The following is a 19,200-nucleotide window of genomic DNA, read 5'->3' as shown; positions in this document are numbered from 1 at the left end:
TGTGAGTTGGTTTAACACCTGGCAGATTCATGCTTCAAGATTAAGGCTACATTCCATCAGGCTGAAATTAAAAAATGTTATCCATAGGAGCCAGATCAATATATAAAATCGAAATATCACCCCACATGCCAGGGTTTGGTTAGTTCTAGCTTTGCCTTAATTCAGCCATTATGGTTAGTTTACAACGTATTATGCAATGCAGAACCAATACATTGTGACTTGTTCAACAAGTTGCAGGTAAGCAAAGCAACTTCAGCCAGAATTGTGTGAAGGCACACTGCATGCAGAGGGTTGTGTCATTTGATTCCACTTTGCTATGAATCTAATACATTCCCCAATGGTAATCAAATCACTCTTAGAAGGGATGCATCACCAGAATCCCAAAAGTTAAAAGATGAGCAATCATTTCTCTTTGATCTACAATATATTAACATACAACATGAGTATAGGTCTGATTATCAAGTTAAGGGAAGCAGTTATTTCAACCTGGACCTCTCAATGCTTCGATTGGACACCTGAAAAACTCTGTAATGAAGCACTGTGCCAAGAGAGGTATCCATAAAACTCACATGTTAGCTACAGTTAGTTTAGCAAACTTGCTACCTTTCTACCCTTAACAATGTTTTGATAAGCAATCCAGAGCCAAAGAGGTGGCATATAACATAATAAAATTATTATGCTCAGGTTTTTCCTGATTTCTCCCAGGGATGCCCTGCCCTTTGATCCCTGCCTAAAAAATTGCTCTAACAAAACAAAAATCTTTGGTTAAAGGTCTGAGTGATACAGAGGAATTGTAGTCTGATCAAACAGGCAAGGAAAAACTTACATGTGACAAAGATATCTGAAATGCCTGTAAAAAACAAAAAAAAGAGGTAAAGACAAAGGGGAGAGAGAGAGAGAAATAAAATGGTTATCACCATCATTGGAGAACAATCGTGACGCTATTAGTAAACAATAATCCACTGACTGAATTCTCTGATTTAAAAGAATGTTCACAATATGTTTTGAAATAGGGTATATGAAGGCATATGAAGAAGAGGTTTTGGAGGGAGGGGGAGTAGCCACGTGCCCTAATTTACAGAGGACATTATTAACAACATTCCTCTATAATTTTTTTTTCTGTTTTAGAAGCCTGACTGCTTTAAATCTGATTTTTTTTTTAAATAATGGGAGTTAAAGGGCCCAATTTAGCTATCAATCGTTAGTATTTAATAATCAGACAGTCTTCCCCATTACAAGGCAGTGAACAAGAATCTTATTGAAATCACATTAGCTGTACTAAAATCTACCATATGCAAGAGTCATCCCCTTTAATTACCTTGTTGGCAATATAGTTCCTCTTTTTAGAAGTGGTATTTAAGTAGCTACTTATTCAAAGTATGCCATGCTAGTTAGATTGCAGAGTGGAATTTGGGGTAGGTATTTGGTCTTCCAAACCAGAAATGTATTCATATCTCTGCTCATCCACAGAGCTTAATATAAGAGTGTTCAGTCTTGGCAACTTTAAGACCTGTGGACTTTAACTCCCAGAATTCCCCAGCCAACATGGGGAGATAGTTTCAAAATGACACTTGCTATTTGTATGAATTGGACCTTAGCCAGAAGATTATCTGCCTAGAAATTCCAAATGCATTTTTATCTACCTTAACAATTTCTTCAAGCATAAGGTTTAATGGGCTCTACATATCATTAATAGAGAAACTTCCATGAAAACAAGACATAAATAATAAATCAGGATATCAGTGGCATTGTGCTTTCCTTATATTACAAAATGTTCATCATGGAAAGTAACTAATAGGTGCTCTACATTCTCATGACAGCAGGCCAGATGGTAGCATGTCTAAATGCCTGGGGAAAAAATCAATTCTATAAGGACTTTCTTAAGATAAAAGAGGAAGGCATGACATAAATCCTTTATTTCAGAGCAACTATTTTTTGCAGTTATTCCTTCATAGAAGAGCAGAATAACAGAATAACAAAGCTGGAAGGGACCTTGGAGGTCTTCTAGTCCAACAGGAGACCCTATACTGCTCTGGACAAATGTCTGTCCAATCTCTTTTTGAAAACTCCCAGTGATGGAACACTGATAACTTCTGGAGGAAAGCTATTCCACTGATGAATTGTTCTCACTGCCAGGAAATTTCTCCCTAGTTCTAGGTTGAAAAGTTTCCATCCATTCCTTCTTGTCCTACCCTTTATGGACATTTGAACAAAAGTTTGCTTAGTGTAGCATCCAACTTTCAACAATAGTCAACCAGATCATCTCCAAAAAGCTGACCTACTGATAACTTTCCCCCTTTATGTATCTCCCAGGATCCACTACTCGCAAGGTATAATCTGAACACAGGAGTTCCATTTAGTTACTGCGTCAAGTAGCTGTAATAGGTTTGCCTTCCATTCATTACCGAAGCCCCTTCTAAAGGTCATCTACAAGGAGACCCCTCTTCTCAGGTTACGCTGACGAATTCCATCAGTTAATCAAGTGTATGTGGCATTTCATTTTAGAAATTTAACTTTAATGTAATCCAATCAAACTCTTAATCAACTTTCTGAATCAAAGCAAAGATTCAGTTAAAATTGTCAGATCAAATCAGACACCCTGGATGTCTTTTGCTCATGCATGTATTAGCATCTGAAGTGGTTCAGTTGAAACCAGATTTGATCCAAGTAGTTTAAGTTTTCATTTTGGGGCAGCGAGATCGATTTAGACCTGGGGTGTGCTGTTTACACTGGTTTTCCAAGTGGGGGCTCTTCTCCAAAAGGTTTGGAAACCAAGAACTATTTGAAACCCTAACCGCAACTGACTCATATGTTAGTGAGGTTTGTTAGGAAAAGAAGGGACACAGGGAGTATCATCACCATTCAAGCCAAGAGGAATTTCTCTTTTCTTCTACTTGGAAAAAAGCTGAGAAAATCTCCCTCAACAAAAGAAACACCATAGTAAATTATTTACTACAAATTGCATCAAAGGAAAAATCAAATTAAATTAAAGATTCAGATTGTACTGTTCCACTTCGGTTCTTCTCCTAATGTTAGTTGTTTATTCATTCATTAACTCTATTTGCCACCTTTTTTTCAAGAGCAGAATTTTTCATAGCAACCATTGTTTAGAGAGATGGGTTAAACCAAGAGACAATAACTGGTCTAGAATCAACTATGGTTTTCCCAGTTGCAATGTATGGCTGTGAAAGTTGGACCATAAGAAAGGCTGAAGGCCTTCGAACTATGGTGCTGGAGAAGACTCCTGCGAGTCCCTTGGCCTGCAAGGCGATCAAACCCGTCAGTCCTAGAGAAGATCAACCCTGACTGTTCTTTAGAAGGCCAGATCCTGAAGATGAAACTCAAACACTTTGGCTACCTAATGAGAAGGAAGGACTCACTGGAGAAGAGCCTAATGCTGGGAAAGATTGAGGACAAAAGGGGACGACAGAGAATGAGGTAGCTGGATAAAGTCACTGAAGCAGTAGGCCTGAGCTTAAATGGACTCCAGGGGATGGTAGAGGACATGTCCATGGGGTCGCGATGGATCAGACTTCACAACTAACAACAACAAAGAATCAATACTCAGTCACTGGGCTCAGTCCTTGTCTTAAGAAAAAAAAAATCATCCCGTAGAGAAGAAGTGAGGTATCCTCACAATACATGCAAACAAAGTTTATTATGTACTGTAAAGAAATTTGATGCGCACTTAAGAATTGCACAGTACAAATAGAGTACATTTTTTTAAAAAAACCCAAGTGGAGCAGCACAATATGAATATTGCATATTGTCTAATTGGATCCTCATATTCCTTTATTTTTTTCATTTATATGTATGTCTCAGCCAAAATGTAGCATGAGCACTCACCCCTTTAATTCTCAGTGTTATCCTTGAAATGAAGGAGAGATACTATCCCCTAATCAACTCATTTGTTAGAATCATACCCTGACTTTCAACAAGAGCTCAGACTGATGTGCATTCCAATTTATCCATATGTTTATCCCCAATATATGTATGTATGTATGTATGTATGTATGTATGTATGTATGTATGTATGTATGTATATAATGGGATGACACAGGTTATATATCTCTGGGATGGGACAGGTTGGGCTGAGACTGACAGTGATGATCCAAAGTCTTCAGTTGAACTTCCATGACTGAGACTGAACGTCAACCTTGGTTTCCCCATTAACAATGTTGATTTTGGAATATACAGATGTCATTATTTTTAAAAAATGCATTTTTAAAAAGTGTACATGGAACACACACCCCCCTTTTATATTTAAAAAAAGGTACACAAAAGCTTGCCCTCCCCTTGCTATAAACTCTCAATCTCTCACTTGGAAATGGTTTCTCCAGAAAATGTCCTCTGACAGTCTGGTTGGCTGTTCCCAAGTAGTTGGTAGCCACGATGGTGTAGTTGCCATTGTTGTAATGAGTGGGATGGTTGAAGAGCAAACAGCCATCTGTGATGTCCCCACCCTGGTAGACGTCCATGCGGATGAAGGCGGTTTGCCTAAGATACTGGCCGTTGTACAGCCAATGGATTTGGGGTGGAGGGTTCCCATGCACTGAAAACTCGATACAGTGTTCCATATGACGAATCGGTTCCAGTAGGCTGAGAATACGGGGAGGAGCTAAAGAGTGGAAGAGAGAGGCAAACAAACATTAATGGCCATCCACAAAACGTTTGGGGGGGGGGGTGGAATTACAGATGGACCATGTTTTCTCTAAATTCTGTTGGAAGCACAACTGGATTCAACTTTCAAAAACTCAAACATTCTCTTTGTATTTTAAGATCATTTAAAGTCTCATCTGCCATATATTATAATATACATTTTCCTAATGGGGGAGGAAGGGAAGGAAGGCAAGCAGGAAGGAGAAGGAAGGAAGGAAGGAAGGAAGGAAGGAAGGAAGGAGAAGGAAGGAAGGAAGGAAGGAGAAGGAAGGAAGGAAGGAAGGAAGGAAGGAGGAAAGAAGGGCATATGGAGCACGAAGTTAGGGGGAATCTAAATTTCCCTGAATGGCAAACAGTTCAGCTTCTGATAATATAGACTGGGAAACCTGTAGTCTACATATGTTATGAAACATGCTTGATTTTTTATGAACAATGCAACAGAAAATAAAGAAAACAAACCAGGAGTCAAATACTTTAAACACTTTAAAGTATAGCACGACAATATACCACGATTAAGCCATGGCCTATATGTTGTTTCTAGCAGTACTTGCAACATATGTAAATCTAAACAATGTCGATGTAAACAAACCATGGTCTAGTCACAACAAGGAAGCCCATCCCCGAAATATTTCAGTTGAGCTTGGTGTATGCAGCCAAGGGAGTATATGTAATGCAGCTTTAAATTGTTTCATAGGACTATCAATATTGTGGACCACTCAGATTCTTTTCAATATTTCATTTAGCGATAGCAATAGCACTTAGACTTATATACTGCTTCACAGTACTTCTACATCCCTCTCCAAATAGTTTACAATGTCAGCATCTTGCCCCCAACAATCTGGGCCCTCATTTTGCCCACCTCAGAAAGATGGAAGGCCGAGTCAACCTTGAACCTCGTGAGATTCAAACTGCCAAATTGCAGGCAGCCGGCAGACAGCAGGAATAGCCTGCAGTACTGCATTCTAACCACTGCACCACCAAAACACTATTTATTTATTTATTTATTTATTGCTTTCTTGCTACACAGGGGTATAAATCTACATTTATACTACAGTGTATAAAAACAGGCCATACAGAACTCCATGGGCATTCCATAGAGATAATTTTCTGCCACTCACATGATCCAGAAGGCCAAGTGAGTACAGGCATATTAGCACGGATTTGCAAGGATATGACTCATCTCGTTCAAATGTCAGAGCATTCATTCACCAGAATGCAAGTCTCTTCACTGTCAAATTCTCAGACTGAAAGCCACAGCGGACTAGTTAGCATGCCACAAGAGAAGCTTCAAGAAGGAAAAGTGAAGCCCCTTGTGCATTTGAAGTCTACTGGCAACTTAATGCATCTTTTTAAAATTTTTACTTGCTGCCAAAATCAGCAGGCCATTAATATTAGAAGTGAGCGACACTTTTTTCAGTCTGACAGCTGCCTTGGGAATTTCATTAATATGCCGAGTGAAGTTGTATCAGGTCTACTTTGGGATGAAGAATATGAGGTTGTCCAGATGTTTCTTGCCTACAACTCTCAGAAATCCCAGGTGGAAGTATCCTTAGGGTTTGATTGACTACTGATGCTGGGAATTGTAGCTCCACAACATCCAAGGGTCACCATACCCTATGTCCGTGATGACGAATCTGTGGCACGCAGAGCCCTCTCTGCAGGCATGCCAGCTGTCATCCCAGCCCAGCTCCACCACCCATGCATGTGTTCCTCCTGCTGGTCTTCAGGTCTCTGCCATGCAGGCATGGTGGTGGTGGGCTCACATGGCACTTTGGGACTTCACACAGTACCCCCACACCCAGGCGGGTGCAGGAGGCCTTCAAGGCCCAAAATAGGGTGCGGAGGTGCTGCGTGAGGCTCCCCTGTGCCCCATTTTGGGCTCCTGCGGGGGGAGTCGTGCACACATTGCATTATGGGTGGGGCGCGTGGGTCTGCTGTCGCACGTACAGGTGCTTTTGGCACACACCGACAAAAAGGTTAGCCATCACTGCTCTATGTTGTCAGCTGAAAGAAGCGATGGCCATAGTCAACACTAATTATTACTCTTCCATTTTTCATCCTAATAAATCCTGGGAGGAAATCCCAATATACTTGCAAAGAAATATCCCAGGTCTCATTACAGAATTCCACATTAGATAGATGATAGATAGATAGATAGATAGATAGATAGATAGATAGATAGATAGATAGATAGATAGATAGATAGATAGATAGATAGATAGATAGATATAGATAGATGTAGATAGATGATAGAGATAGATAGATAGATAGATAGATAGATAGATAGATAGATAGATAGATAGATAGATAGATAGATAGATAGATAGATAGAGAGAGAGAGAGAGAGGGAGAGAGAGAGAGAGAGAGAGTATTAGATATACATATAAGTATAGGTATAGGTTTATTTCAAGGAGAATTTCTCCAACTCAGGAAAAGTGCCCGAAAACCTCCCATAAATGGATTTCCCATCTTTCAACCCATCTCTTATGTTACCCCCATTGACTTACAGTATACAGTGAGAAGTACGCTGGCATTAGACATTCCTACCACATTCTCAGCTATGCACGTAAGCAGGAACCCATTGTCTTCACTGGTTACATTCACCAGGGTTAAATTGATGGAGTGGACATTGGTCCAGTTGGCATTTGTCTGAAAATCACCACCAGAAAGATAGTTAACATAAAATAAAGACAATGGATCCCACATCCAGTGAATCTCCCAGAATCTCCCAGAATAGCTTTGCCCAAATAAATGAGATTCGACTTACAACAGTTTGTTTAGTGACCAAATTTACAACAGCACTGAAAAAAGTGACTTATGACCATTTCCTCACACTTATGACCATTGCAGCATCCCCACGGTCACACAATCAAAATTCAGACACTGGGCAACTGACTCATATTTATGGCAGTTGCAGTGTTTCCAGGGTCATGCAGTCCCCTTTGGTGACCTTCTGACAAGCAAAGTCAATGGGGAAACCAGGTTCACTTAACAACCAACAGCTGCAGTGATTCACTTAACAACTGTGGCAAGAAAGGTCATAAAATGGGGCAAAATTCATTTAATAAATATCTTGCTTAGCCACAGAAATTTTGGGCTCGATTGTGGCCATAAATTGAGAATTACCAGTATATTCTATATATCTGAAGAGGACCCAGTCTGGAGGACACTGCCTTAAAGCACAACACTAAACTTTTTTATAAATATCCAAAGCCGCCTGAAATTAAGTGATGAAGGGAAGAAAAATCTGCTATATGATCCTCCAAATAGGCCGAATAATTGTTTAAAACTCTTTTGTGGGTGCGGGGGGGGGGGGAGCAAGGGAGCTTTGCTATTAAGCAAAAAATCAAGAACATTGGGGCATAACCTCAAACCAACAGGAGGGAAAGTTCAAAAGTCATGTCAGAAAGTATCATTTCGCAGAAAGAGAAGGTGAAGCTTGGTGCCAGCTTCCAGAGGAGATATGGGTCAAACATCAGTAACCTAATTTAAACATGCATGGATCAAACACATGTCCAACATCCAACAAAAAATTAAAAAATAATAGGAAGGAAGGAAGGAAGGAAGGAAGGAGGGAGGGAGGGAGGGAGGGAGGAAGGGAGGGAGGGAAAGAAGGGAGGGTATCAAGAGGAAGAGGGGAGGGAGGGACAAAGGGAGGCATAAAGGAAGGAAGGAAAGATGGGAAGGAGGTTCAAGAGGAAGAGGGGAGGGAGGGATGAAGGGAGGGACGAGGGTGGGAAGAAGGGAGCGACGAAAGAAGGAAGGAAAGACAGGAGGGAGGGAGGTTATCAAGAGGAAGAGGGGAAGGAGGGAGGATGGATGGATGGATGGATGGATGGAAGGAAGGAAGGAAGGAAGGAAGGAAGGAAGGAAGGAAGGAAGCAAGGAAGACAAACTCAAAGGGCAGACTTGATGGACCACTAGGTCTTTTCCTGCTGTCAGTTCCATAGGTTTCTTGGAGGCCTTTAACTTCAGCTTCTTACCTGATGTGTGTTGATAGAGTGCAGATTGACCACAATCCAGTCAACATCTGGCAAAGGAGAACCGGACCCATTGCATGTGATAACAGCATTTTCACCTTCGCAGACAGTCAGATTCACGTGGCTGACACTGATTTCAGGCAAATCTGGAGGAAGCCATCCAACATCAACATGGTTACAACAAGGGACCAGAAGCAGATCAACATAAATTACAAGCCTCGTTTTCCTAAAACTGGTTTTCAATCTAATCTGATTTAGAAGGTTGCAAATTGTAAAGTCTGGGGAGACTTAAAAGTATTATACACTTCCCGTGTTACTACAGCATCAATATTTCTTGGGTATTCTGACCTAGATTTCCCAAGAGCAGGAAGCAAACTCCTGGTCCTGAAAAAAAAACCTTTTATTAATTGACTGTGAATTCTGCTCATTCACATCCAGCAAAGTCTTTCTAGGGAGGATTTACAGTCACAGACCTTATCTGGCTTGGAGAGCTGCCAGGCTGATATCTGCAAAACTTGGCAAGGAGTCTCAGAGAGTCATGAACCAATTTAGCAAACTAATTGTCTCCTGCAAACTCCACTCCCCTTTTGCTCCTCTTTTATTTCTTCTGGGAGAGCCATTCATCGTCCACCTGTGGCCTTACTCCCAAGTCGACCCCTGTTCTTTAGTTGTTCCCTTCATCTGGCAACTCTGCACATGCGCATACTGGGAACAGGCTCCAGCTGTTCATCTGCCTCACTGATGTCTGACTCTGAAGGCAGCTGATAATTTTCAGATGGCTCTGCCCCCCTCTCTGCTTCCAATACAGAGCCCTCATCAGAGCCTTCCCCAGACTCCAGGACTGGCCCATGTTCCTCTCCAACTTCTTCACCAGCTCTGCTAGCCGCTGGCGGGCTACAACATTGGGGAGAAAATGTATTTTGTGCTACCCTTGTACTGGAAATCTTTGTTTATGTAAGAGATGCTAGACATATTGCAATACACAATGTCCGCATGTACAATTAACTGCAGCAGGATTGCCTTCCTTCTTAATCACTTGACAGGAATGGCAGTGAATGCTGTTGTATTATTTTTTCCCCTGACTCTTTTATAGGGGAAAATGTACAGCTGGAGTTCATCCAGACACATTTAATCCAAAAATTGAGATAAAACTTTTTTTTTTTTGCATATAAGGATTTAATAAGAATCAGAAGCTGATGGTAAGAAGGATACAGAATGTTCCACATATAACAATAATAGCTATCTTGGCTATGATAAACATTGTTTGAAAATCCATAGATGCAAACCTTGCATGGCAGTTGGCCAAATGAAGCATTCCTTATTTGTCTTTAAGGTACTTTGTTATTATTCCACTTTGTTGGGAATTTTCTTTTTTATAAATAAAGGAATCATTATTTACTAAAGCAAGCTAACTAGGCTGGTCTTCTGGGAACTATTACAACGTGTGCAAGTTTTTCAAATTACCAATAACTCTTCATCAGGCAAAATAATTAGAGGCCAGGAAAGAGAGAGAGAGGGAGGGAGGGAGGGAGGGAGGGAGGGAGAGAGAGAGAGAGAGAGAGAGAGAGAGAGAGAGAGAGAGAGAGAGAGAGAGAGAAGCAACAACAAAACAAAACATGTGGCTGATCTTAAAATGACATCTGTCCTAGATTAAATTCTTGATACAGTGAATGTCAGGTTGGCTTGCTTTTTTAAAGCTTTCTGGAAAAGACAAGTGGGTTTTTGCAAATTCCCCATTTGGGGAAATATGTGTTCCACCCAATGGTGGGATTCACATTTTTTACTACCGGTTCTATGGGCGTGGCTTGGTGGGCGTGGCTTGGTGGGCGTGGCTTGGTGGGCGTGGCAGGGGAAGGATGCTGTAAAATCTCCATTCTCACCCCACTCCAGGGGAAGGTTACTGCAAAATCCCCATTCCCTCCCAATCAGCTGGGACTTGGGAGGCAGAGAATAGATGGGGGTGGAGCCAGTCAGAAGCCGTATTTGGCAGTTCTGTGAATTACTCCAAACTTCAGCCACCGGTTCTCCGGAACTGGTCAGAACCTGCTGAATACCACCTCTGGTTCCACCTGTTAACACCGTTGCGACTCTTTTAAAATGCATAGATTCCATAGTTTGCAGCTAGTCCTCGACTTAGAACCATTCGTTCAGTGAGTGTTCGAAGTTACAACAGCACCCAAAAAGTGACTTATGACCATTTTTCACACTTACAACCGTTGCAGCATCCCTGCAGGTCATGTGATCAAAATTCAGATGCTTGGCAACTGGCATGTATTTGTGATGGTTACAGTGTCCCAGGGTCACATGATTCCCCTTTTGCGACCTTCTGACAAGCAAAGTCGATGGGGAAGCCAGGTTCACTTGCCGAAAAAGCTACAACCCCAGAGGTTTACTTAACAACTGTCTTGTTTAGCAACAGAAGTTTTGGGCTGAATAGTGGTCATAAGTCGAGGACTACCTGTATACAGCCAAAGCAAAACACCACAGCTTCTTCACCCCATTATTTAGAAGCTGTTCCCCTAGGCAGTTTTGCTTTGAAGAGATGTTTTATTACCATGGTCATCCAACTGAAGATTCCTTTTGAAGCCACACTCATTCCTAATAGACAGGCAGAAACACAGGTACATAGAGAAACTTCAACAATATATTCTCGAATATAGCTCATCTGCCTTAAGAGCCAAGGTGGCGCAGTGGTTAAATGCAGCACTGCAGGCTACTGCTAGATCAGCAGTTCAGCGGTTCAAATCTCACTGGCTCAGGGTTGACTCAGCCTTCCATCCTTCCGAGGTGGGTAAAATGAGGACCCAGATTGTTGGGGGCAATAGGCTGACTCTCTGTAAACCGCTTAGAGAGGGCTGAAAGCCCTATGAAGCGGTATATAAGTCTACTGCTATTATTGCTATTGCTATTGCCTGGAATCCGCACTGCGTATCGGACTTTATTTCAATTGAGTGGGTCCAGAGGTATTTCACGAGAAGAGTCCTCCACTCCTCTACTGACAACAGAATTCCCTATGCCACCAGGCTTGAAATTTTGCGCTTGAACAACCTGGAACTATGCCGCCTACAGTCTGATCTAAGCATAGTACACAAAATGGTCTGCTACAACGTCCTACCAGTCAACAACTACTTCAGCTTCAACCGCAATAATACACGGGCAAACAATACATACAAACTCAAGGTAAACCACTCCAAACTCAATTGCAGAAAATGCAACTTCAGCAACAGAGTGGTCAACGCCTGAAATGCTGTACCTGATTCCGTTGTTACATCCTCTAACCCTCACAGCTTCCATCTCAAACTGTTCACCATGGACCTCACCCCATTCCTAAGAGGTCCGTAAAGGGGGCGTGCATGAGCGCACCAGCGTGCCTACCGTCCCTGTCCTACTGTCCCCATTTATTTGTATTCACTTTCATTCATATCCATGTTTATACATATACCTGTTATCTTGTACATGTTTAACAAACTAAATAAATAAATATTTTAGAAAGAGTGCAACCCATTCAGGAGTCCTCTTCCACTTTCGCTCCTGCATTTTTTACACACACACACACACACACACACACACACACACACACACACACACACCTACCTCAATCAAGTTTCCATAGCAACTTGACATGCTCACTTCCCATTAAACTGATTTAGAATCATTTTTTTACTCCTTTTACAAGGTTTCCTTTCTAAATAATTGTAATTTTTTTGTCTTTGAAGTCTCTGGATCATCTGATACCTCTCCTCTTCCAGGTGGGTGATGCCATTTTTTGACTACCCAAACAGCATCCATCACAGCTTGAGTATGAGAAGTAGAGAGAATAATTTAAGAACTGTGGAGTCCTTGGTGTTCTCTGAGCTTGGTTATTTGCAAGGCAGATGTTTTATTACCTAACTTGGTAACATTCATTAGTGACAGTCTAGCATCCATGATGTTATTTAGCTAGGTAATGAAACACATCTGAGAAATCGCCAAATTCAGAGAACACCCGGGATTCGAGAGTTCAAGCCTGAGTTATAGAGGTTATCTTCTATTGGAATAGTTTAGTAAGCCAGTCTCCACTCAAACATGGAGACACAAGCTTGGTTGGAGAAAGTTAAGAATCTGGAACTATGCCGCCTACAGTCTGACCTAAGCATAGTACACAAAATTGTCTGTTACAACGTCCTACCTGTCAATGACTACTTCAGCTTCAACCGCAATAATACTCGGGCAAACAATCGATACAAACTCAAGGTAAACCATTCCAAACTCGATTGCAGAAAATATGACTTTAGCAACAGAGTGGTCAATGCCTGGAATGCTCTACCCGACTCCATTGTTACATCCTCAAACTGATAGTTTCAACCTCAAACTGTCTACCGTGGACCTCAGCCCATTCCTTTGAGGAATGGGTCTGTAAAGGGGATGTGCATAAGTGCACCAGCGTGCCTACCATCCCTATCCTACTGTCCCCATTTATTTGTACTCATTTCCTTTGTTCATGTTTATACTTACACCTGTTATCTTGTACATGTTCGTCAAACTAAATAATAAATAAATAAATAAATAAATAAATAAATAAATAAATAAATAAATAAATAAATAAGAATCTCTTTCTCACTGGATTACTCACACAAGCAAGAAGAACTCCAGTTAAGAGTGGAAGAATCTAAGCAAGAAGAGCTTGCCTTCCAGTTGTCTTGGAAAGAACTGCAGGGGCAGGCAGAGATGGGAATTTATTGCCGTGCTTAGGAAATTAATGTTCAAAAATCCTGCTTAAAAATAATCTAACCCTTGAAGATTACTCCTGTTAGTGTGTTGAGGAATTTCCAGCTGTCTTACAATCCCCTGGAGTTTACAGCTATTTTAGCTGCCTTCCAGAATGCAGTTAAAAATCACTGTGTGGTTGGCATGAAGTTGCATGACTATTTAGCAAGGGAGGGGTAGTGTTTATATCTGTACAATTTCTAGACATTTATTCTGGAGCGGGAGAACTAGATTTGAACTGCCTTTCTCAGCTATATGAATTACATATCATCTTGAATTATTCCATCTTTGGATGGTCAAAAGAAGATCAACAGGCTCTCTTCATCTACAACAGATGCGAAGGATCCATAACTACAACATCCAATTGATCCATTCTATGGTGAAATAGGGACATGGTGGCTCAGTGGTAAGATGCTCAGCTTGTCAATCAGAAAGGTCGGCAATTCGAATCCCTAGGGCTGCATAACAGAGTGAGCTCCTGTTACTTGTCCCAGCTTCTGCCAACCTAGCAGTTCGAAAGCATGTCTCTGGTTAACCCTTATTGCATTGTAACAGCTAAGGCTAAACGCCCATCAACCTGAATGATGTTGAGTTGGCTGCACCCATCCAGTCACATGACCACTGAGCCATGCCTACCCAGCTGGTCATTCTGGCAGAGAACCGGTTGTTAAATTATTTGAATCCCACCACTGGACCCTTCCAACATCTTCTTTGAAATAATATGTGAAAGCAAATTCTCATAAATCAAATCTCTGGTGGAGATTTTGTACTGGAATTCTGGTCAGCAATATATAGCCAAATAGATGTGAGCACGAACATGTTTTTTTCTCTTAATTTAAATTGATATGGGAAGAAAAGAGGGTATCCTTGGAATTAAGATGCTTAAATTGAAACAGTTTCCTTGGCAACAGAGGGCTCTTTACTACCATCCCGTATTTCCATGCTTAAGAATGGCTATCCTCGCAAGCCTTCCCTCTCATATCGGTGTGTGTGTGCTTTTGCTCCCCACCAAATCAAAAGAAAACCAAACAAATGGAAACTCATGTCATTTGACTTGAATCCTAGGCAGGGTTTTTTATAGCATATTGTTCTCTGTCTTCCATGGGCAACGCTGAGAATTAATCTGGTCCTATCAAAGCTACACTTACTTGGGACTTCATCATTGTCAAGGGTAACATGAAGGCTACTGAAATAATTTTCTCTTTTTAGGAACTGAAACTCAACAGCTCTCATGGGAAAGTCAAGGACTTGGCTTGAGTAGATGCTTTTACTGCTGATGCTAAACACTTCTAGTAACAAAGATCAGCTTCTACAGACTCTAGGAATGTAGCCATATGCATTACTATGGGTTCAGAAGTTTAAATACTGAAATTCACAACAACAAATGTTGTTTTTATTCTACCATATCAACAAACTGTAAAACAAATGCAGAGAAAAGAATAAAACATATTCATCATAAATAATCACCCCTGCAGTCAACTCTAGGGTAGTCTATCCTTTTTGATATGGCCTTTTGTACAAAAATGGCAGTCTTGCTCATTTTGTCACCCTTCCAACATAACGGGTTGTAACCTGCTTTTGATGCTGGACTGTGGATGCCACATGCCATCAGTTTACATAAGCACAAAGAATCAAGACCATACATTAAGTTGAAATTGAGAAGATTTATCGCTCAAGCCTATATATAAGACTAAAATGCAAGACTAAATTAATCCCAGATTAGGATCAATGAAATTCAATAGGGGTTGGACTGAGACCATTTGTGGGAACGTAATAACTCTAGCCTTATGACTTGCTTGACTCCATCATCCCCACAACCCAGCTCTGCCTGATCTTCTCTTACATGATTCTTGTTTTCTCCCAGAATGCCTGTTTTTCTTATTGCTAGCTCCAGCCTTAATTGACATAGAAATGCATAAAGGTGCATGTTCTCAAGCATTTGTTGTTGTTAGTTGCGAAATCAGGTCTGACCCATCACGACCACATGGACAACATTCCTCCAGGCCTTCCTGTCCTCTACCATCCTTTGGAGTCCATTTAAGTTCATGCTGACTGCTTCAGTGACTCCATCCATCCACCTCTTTCTCTGTCATCCCTTTCTTCTTTTGCCCTCAATCTTTCACAGCATGAGGCTCTTCTCCAGTGAGTCCTTCCTTCTCATTAGGTAGCCAAAGAACTTGAGTTTCATCTTCAGGATCTGGCTTTCTAAAGAGCAGTCAGGGTTGATCTCCTCTAGGACTGACTGGTTTGATCATCTTGCAGTCCAAGGGACTCGCAGGAGTCTTCTCCAGCACTAGAGTTCAAAGGCCTCAATTCTTTGGCGCTCAGCCTTTCTTATGGTCCAACTTTCACAGCCATCCATTGCAACTGGGAAAACCATAGCCTTGACTATACGCACTTTTGTTGGCAGGGTGATGTCTCTGCTTTTTAGCATTTCAAGCATTTAGCATCTAATATCTATATCCTTCTATCTCCTACGCAAAAGTACATACAGTAGTTCAGTCATAACTTTAATTAGTATTTTGCTTGGAGTTAGAAGAGTTATAACTTTCGTAGTCTTGATAAAAATCTACCCAGCATTAATTAATCTTAATTAAAGAAAGAGAGACATGAGTGTCGAATTTGAATCTTTATAGCAAGGAAGGAATCTTGATTCTTGCACCAAGAATTTTATTCAGTTCTGCTTTGCTTTTTGTTCAATGCATGAGTATATCAGATGAGATGTATACAGTATTTGAATATTTGAAAAGCATCCGGACATGGGTGGATCCATAGTGCATTAGTTTTACTTTGGAAGCAAGACCAGGCAATGTAGAATTCCAAGATCCGGGGACAAATCTGGATGGGAATAATTTTAGGAGCATTTCTCCTTATGTATTATTCAAGCGCTATGTGAGGACTTTTGCCCAGAGGCACATAATAGAAGCTAGTAGCCATGCATCTCATTGATGCTCTGGTTCTTATCTTTTCCATCTGTTCTTTCTTTAAAAAGAAAAAGAAAGAAAGAAAGAAAGAAAGAAAGAAAGAAAGAAAGAAAGAAAGAAAGAAAGAAAGAAAGAAACCCGCATACAACTAGAATCCACAGAAGAAAGCCACAAAGATGCAGCTGCTCAAAATCTCAGGAGGCTCCTAATCAATGACACACAAGGTGACCAAACCAAAGATCCACTGATGGGAGGATGAGAGAAAAGCTGCAACAACTACCACAGCATAAAAGATAGCAACAATGTGCATAGGCACATCAGTGGACACATGTGCAGATTAGGCGGAAAGTTTATCTGCGAAATTGAACTTGGGGAAGAAATTGATCTGACTTGTACTTCCTAGAGAAATGGGCAGATCCAAATACATTTATTAACCTGCTTTGAATGTATCCAAATATCCCAGTTAGTTCTTAGTGCAAAAATAGAAATAGTAAAAGCCATTTTGAAATCTGTATCTTAGAAATTCATATTTATGTGTGTGAGAGAGAAGATGATAGATGGATAGATGGATGGATGGATGGATGGATGCATGGATAAATAGATAGATGGATGATTGGATAGATGATGACTGGATGAATAGATGATAGATAGATGATAGATAGATAGATAGATAGATAGATAGATAGATAGATATAGATAGATAGATAGATAGATAGATAGATGATAATACGATAGATACGATAGACAAACAGGCAAACAGGGATATTAAATGGGCCCAACCAGGAGTGAATGTACGTGAAATGAAAATGGATCAGAGATTCATTGATGCATATAGTGAATCAATTAAGAGATGTGGGGAAAACAAGTTCTCTAATTATCCTAGGGCAGATTTTTCTCCTGGTCTCTTGAAAAAATAATAATTCTCTATGCACCTCAATTTTCTAATTCTTATTCACTGATGTATATCAGTAGCAATTAGCAAGAAATAATAATAATCACTGCACCCCACTCGTTTGCCACTCTCCCCAGTTTTCCAGACATAATCAGGATTGCATGAGCACCAGCAAACTCACATGCTGCAGTATTTTTGGATTTCCAGGTAAAGTCCTTACAACTCTGTATACACCCACACACCAATATCCCTGAAATTGTGGTGTTCCTTTGAGCATGCTGATCCTCTCTGTATTGGCAATGACTCAAAGCCTGAATATCAGAAGTAGAAAGAAGGATAACAAAGATCAACAGGCGCCTAATTATATGTGCTTCCTTACCACACTGGTTGATATTCAGCTCCTGTATGGGTGTGTGGCTGGTCTCCATGCTCGTGCAGTACAAGTCCTGGTTCTGCAAATTGGCTTCTTCTCTCTCCTGCCACAGCTGGATCCAACGGATATCACAGCTGCAGTTAAAAATATTGTTTTCCAACTTCCTGTGTAGAAAGAGAATGTTGGGATTGTGAGAAAAGAGGAGCAAAAAAGAAGGCAAAACACTCAGACGACGAGATGGGAGAAAAGCAGATCTGTATCCCAGTCCAGGTATAATATGATGACGATGATAATATTAAAATCTGATTCATTTAGCATCTGCTTCCATGAGAGTCAACCTCATTGTATGACAGGTATAGATAGGACATTGCTAAAATTCTCAACAGAGAATTTTAGAATTTTTCATTTGTGCAGTAGAATAACAGAAGATCTTGGGGGTAAACAATAAACAGTAACAGAGTTGGAAGGGACATTGGAGGTCACCTAGTCCAACCCCCTGCTCACACAGGAGACCTGTACTAGGCTTTCGAACCGCTGAACTGCTGACCCTTCTGATCAACAAGCTCAGTGTCTCTTCTGGTCCAACCTCCTGTGCAAGCAGGAAGCCCTATAAGATTTCAGACAAATGGCTGTCCAATCTCTTCTTAATCAACAATCGTTTGGATTAAATCAACTAAACTTCAGTTGATTGATCTATTGGATTCTATGGAAAACCTCACAACCATTATTAGCTTAGTGTGCAGGTAACAAAGCAGTACTGGGATGGATCAGAAAAAGACCATCATTACTGAATCATCCTCACTGAATTTAAGTCATAGCTGTTTTTCCCCCCCCCTTTGAAATATGTATCTCCTGTTTCTTGTTCTAAACACCTTGACATTCATAAGGTCACGCAGGGATCATGAGTTTTCATTTAGCTTGTCTCCTCTTCTCCTTGCCCAGACAGGCTCAATAAATTCAGGGCTCTATCCATAATACCCCTGTCTTATTGCATTGACGATAAGCTCCTGCTGCTCGGCGAGATGAGGCAACTTACAACCCATCATGCAATTTAATTGAATGGAGCAGCCAGCTTTGTATACTGTTTGACCTCATTGACCCAGCTGGCAATACTGATGTTTTAATGTACTCGGTTTAAAAGACACTTACATTTTATATACTGATAATTTTTATTATTATTGATTTTTTTTTTTTTACAACTGGCAGTATTGCTGTATGCCTGAAAGAATATTTACTTTCGCTCAAGAGTTTCCATTTTCCATGCAAAATGATAATGTTGAGAGATCCCATGTGGGCATCTAGAAGCTAAATCAGAGTATTGGGACACTGGTGAAATTTTGAAATAGAAGCAGACATAACATTAAAAGTGATAGGAATGACAGGAAGCCAAAAACAGGGGCCAAGCTGGCTCACGTTCTTTATAAGTTTTTAAACATCCTTGCTATGAAGTAGAGCTGGAATACTGGACCATGGATGTTTGTAATGCCAAAATGAAGGCAGGGTGAGAACATTATGGTGGTTGGAAACCATATATTGAGTTTTATACGGAAGGCAGAAAGAGGCTTGACTTTCTGCTTGTTCGTGTATTAAGACTCCTTTCTTTCTTTTCTTATCTTTTTTTCTTCT

At 40.7% G+C, this 19,200-nt stretch overlaps 1 protein-coding gene across 1 annotated transcript in view; it reads right to left on the bottom strand.

The window, feature by feature from the left end:
• NTRK3 (neurotrophic receptor tyrosine kinase 3) overlaps positions 1-19,200 on the bottom strand; it is a 477,242-nt gene that overhangs the window by 290,704 nt on the left and 167,338 nt on the right. The window contains exons 5-9 of the mRNA XM_032233717.1: positions 17,581-17,738; positions 8,643-8,785; positions 7,167-7,308; positions 4,322-4,618; positions 827-850 (exon numbers count right to left, since the gene is read on the bottom strand). Coding sequence (XP_032089608.1) covers positions 827-850; positions 4,322-4,618; positions 7,167-7,308; positions 8,643-8,785; positions 17,581-17,738 — 764 coding nt within the window. The remainder of the gene's footprint in view (positions 1-826; positions 851-4,321; positions 4,619-7,166; positions 7,309-8,642; positions 8,786-17,580; positions 17,739-19,200) is intronic.

This window comes from Thamnophis elegans, chromosome 16 (assembly GCF_009769535.1).
Source record: "Thamnophis elegans isolate rThaEle1 chromosome 16, rThaEle1.pri, whole genome shotgun sequence".
In the NCBI taxonomy this organism is placed as follows: Eukaryota; Metazoa; Chordata; class Lepidosauria; order Squamata; family Colubridae; genus Thamnophis; species Thamnophis elegans.
The sequence above is the reverse complement of the archived record's forward strand: the minus strand, read 5'-3'. Positions and strand labels throughout refer to the sequence as shown.